The sequence below is a fragment of the Glycine max genome, chromosome 15 (assembly GCF_000004515.6).
Source record: "Glycine max cultivar Williams 82 chromosome 15, Glycine_max_v4.0, whole genome shotgun sequence".
NCBI lineage: Eukaryota > Viridiplantae > Streptophyta > Magnoliopsida > Fabales > Fabaceae > Glycine > Glycine max.
The window spans coordinates 2,296,146-2,298,570 of NC_038251.2; the positions used below are offsets into that span (position 1 = coordinate 2,296,146).

At 35.3% G+C, this 2,425-nt stretch overlaps 1 protein-coding gene across 1 annotated transcript; it reads left to right on the forward strand.

The window, feature by feature from the left end:
• The first annotated feature begins 796 nt into the window (after positions 1 to 796).
• On the forward strand, positions 797 to 2,202 carry LOC100806030 (60S ribosomal protein L38). Its single transcript, XM_006597154.4, has 3 exons — positions 797 to 937; positions 1,484 to 1,667; positions 1,991 to 2,202. The coding sequence occupies exons 1-3, from the start codon at positions 935 to 937 to the stop codon at positions 2,011 to 2,013; spliced, it is 210 nt and encodes a 69-aa protein (XP_006597217.1). The 5' UTR covers positions 797 to 934; the 3' UTR covers positions 2,014 to 2,202.
• The last annotated feature ends 223 nt before the right edge of the window (positions 2,203 to 2,425 follow it).

Here is a 2,425-nt window from a genome sequence, read left to right on the forward strand (position 1 = left end):
CGATGATGTGGAAGCGATTTCTAGCTTGGCAGTGAATGGTGGAGACCACCTGCAAATGCTTTAACACTCAAGTCAATTAGAAATTAGGGAGGTGAATCAATGAGATTTTAAATCATATTTGGGACACACATCTCTTGAGTAACCTTCGTTTGGAAGAAGAAACCGTTACCATACATACATGATAGTTTGTTATGTTGCACATGGATGATGTAGCATTGTTGATAAGCATATAAATGATTAACCCATCCTTGATTTGGATACTAGGAAGTTGCGAACAATCAGATGTTCGAAAAATCGTGACTTCAGTGCAAGAGCACATAGGACATAAGCAAGATAGACTTAAGAATTAAACAACTAAACCTCAAAAGCTTTGAGCCTAAAAAAAATATTTATTATGAGCTTTTACAAGACAAAAAAGTCACAAATATTAACAAAAAATCTAATATATGATTTTTATTTAAAGTAAAAAAAATTATTTTAGGTCTCATTTACTATTTTTCTGACCTTCATCATTGCAGGTTAGACAATGAGAGGAAAATGACTGGGATACTCATTATTATATCATTAAATAAGTGCTCTCATAATAATAATAATAATAATAATAATAAAGTGCTTTGTATGCTTGGTGGTTGGATTAATGTTTTTATTTTCATGTGTTGCATATGATTGTTTGGGCCATGATTCTGAATCTATGAACAATAGCCCGAAAGCCATCCGGACCGGAACAATACGAGTTAAATGAGCCCAAATATGTTTGGGCTTAACGTAGTAGAGTGAGGCCCATTTTAGTTAAGAATGTCAGGGTCGAAAATGGGCAAGGGGAAATTTTAATCTAGGGTTTAGTAAACCCTAACTGGATACTGAATCTGAAGTAAGAGGGTTGTCGACGGGTCGAGATCGAGCCTCGGAAGAGGGAATCGCAGCGAAGTCCACTATGGTATTTTTTTTCTATTCCGATTATCTTCACCAATTGTTGTATCATTCTGTAGTATTCTATCTCTGTGATTGATTCGCATTCTACGATGTGAAAACGAATGCTTTGGTATTTCCCTCTTCCAATTTGTGATGGTCTTTTGCGTTTTCGTGAGTTCCCCGGTGATAATGTTGTTGATAAGTACAATTTTGATTATGAAGCTGAGCACTATTTTAATTGCTTCAGGTGAAGCCATTTTGCTTGTGTAATTCTTTCCGCTGTAGAGATTACATACCCTTTAATTTGTAAAATATTTGATTTGGGTTGTATCTCCATGGTAAATAACATCTCAGAAACTGAGCCGAATGACATCTTGTAATCCATGTATTGAGTTCACCTAGTGGGATAAGGCTTTTGTTGTTGGTTTTGTTTGATTTGAATTGTTATTTGGTTTAGTTATGGTGAATTTTACTATCATTGTTGCTGTATTTTGTTCGGATTGTGCCTCTTCTTTGATTTTACACTGTGTTTTGGTGGTTGATGCTTAGTTACGTATGGTGTTTTATGCAGCCGAAGCAAATTCATGAGATTAAAGACTTCCTCCTCACTGCAAGGAGGAAGGATGCACGCTCTGTGAAAATCAAGCGGAGCAAGGATGTAGTGAAGTTCAAGGTCCGTTGCTCCAAGTACCTGTACACTCTGTGTGTGTTTGATTCTGAGAAGGCTGATAAGTTGAAGCAATCACTTCCTCCAGGTTAGTTACTCATAATTATTTCCGCACATATGTTTGATGCTTTTGTGGTGCTATATGTTAATATGGGAATATACAAAATTTTATGTAGCTGAATTGCATAAATGGTACATTTCTGCTTTTGATTGTGAGTTAGAATGATTCTTCAAATGGGAAAGCAAAGGATAAGATTGTATTGTGGCCAGGAAAAATGATACACCTTACGTTACATGTCTCAACTGGGTCTTGTTTCTTTCTTAGTTTTGGATGATATGCTTTGATGAGGAAGTTCAAATGAAGCTTTTATGTCATTGTCTTACATGTATGTATATGATTCACCTTTGCAGGTTTAAGCGTGCAGGATGTGTGATTCTTACTGCTGTTGATGAAGATCAAGTTTTGCTTTGGATTTTGGGGATTCATATTTAGTGAAATGGTTCACAGATTTTTCTTATCTGTTGTTATTTTTTGGGATCATATTAGTATTAAGTTTAAGACATAACCAACTTGGTTGGGGATTATGTGACTAGTTGATTAAACGTCGTTAATTTGGCGTCAATACATTTCCAGTCGTTTATGCATTCGTTTTGGGCTGAATTGTAGATTAGGATAGAACTACAAAACTGTAGATAAAAACATCTCTTGGTCAAAATCTGTTGCCAACTTGTTACCTCAGTTTAAAACAATCCTTGTCTACAAGAAAATGGACACCAGTTAGTAATTGAATGGTGTAAAAAGTTTTTGAATTATTCATCTAATAATTGCACACACGTCATCTGTTG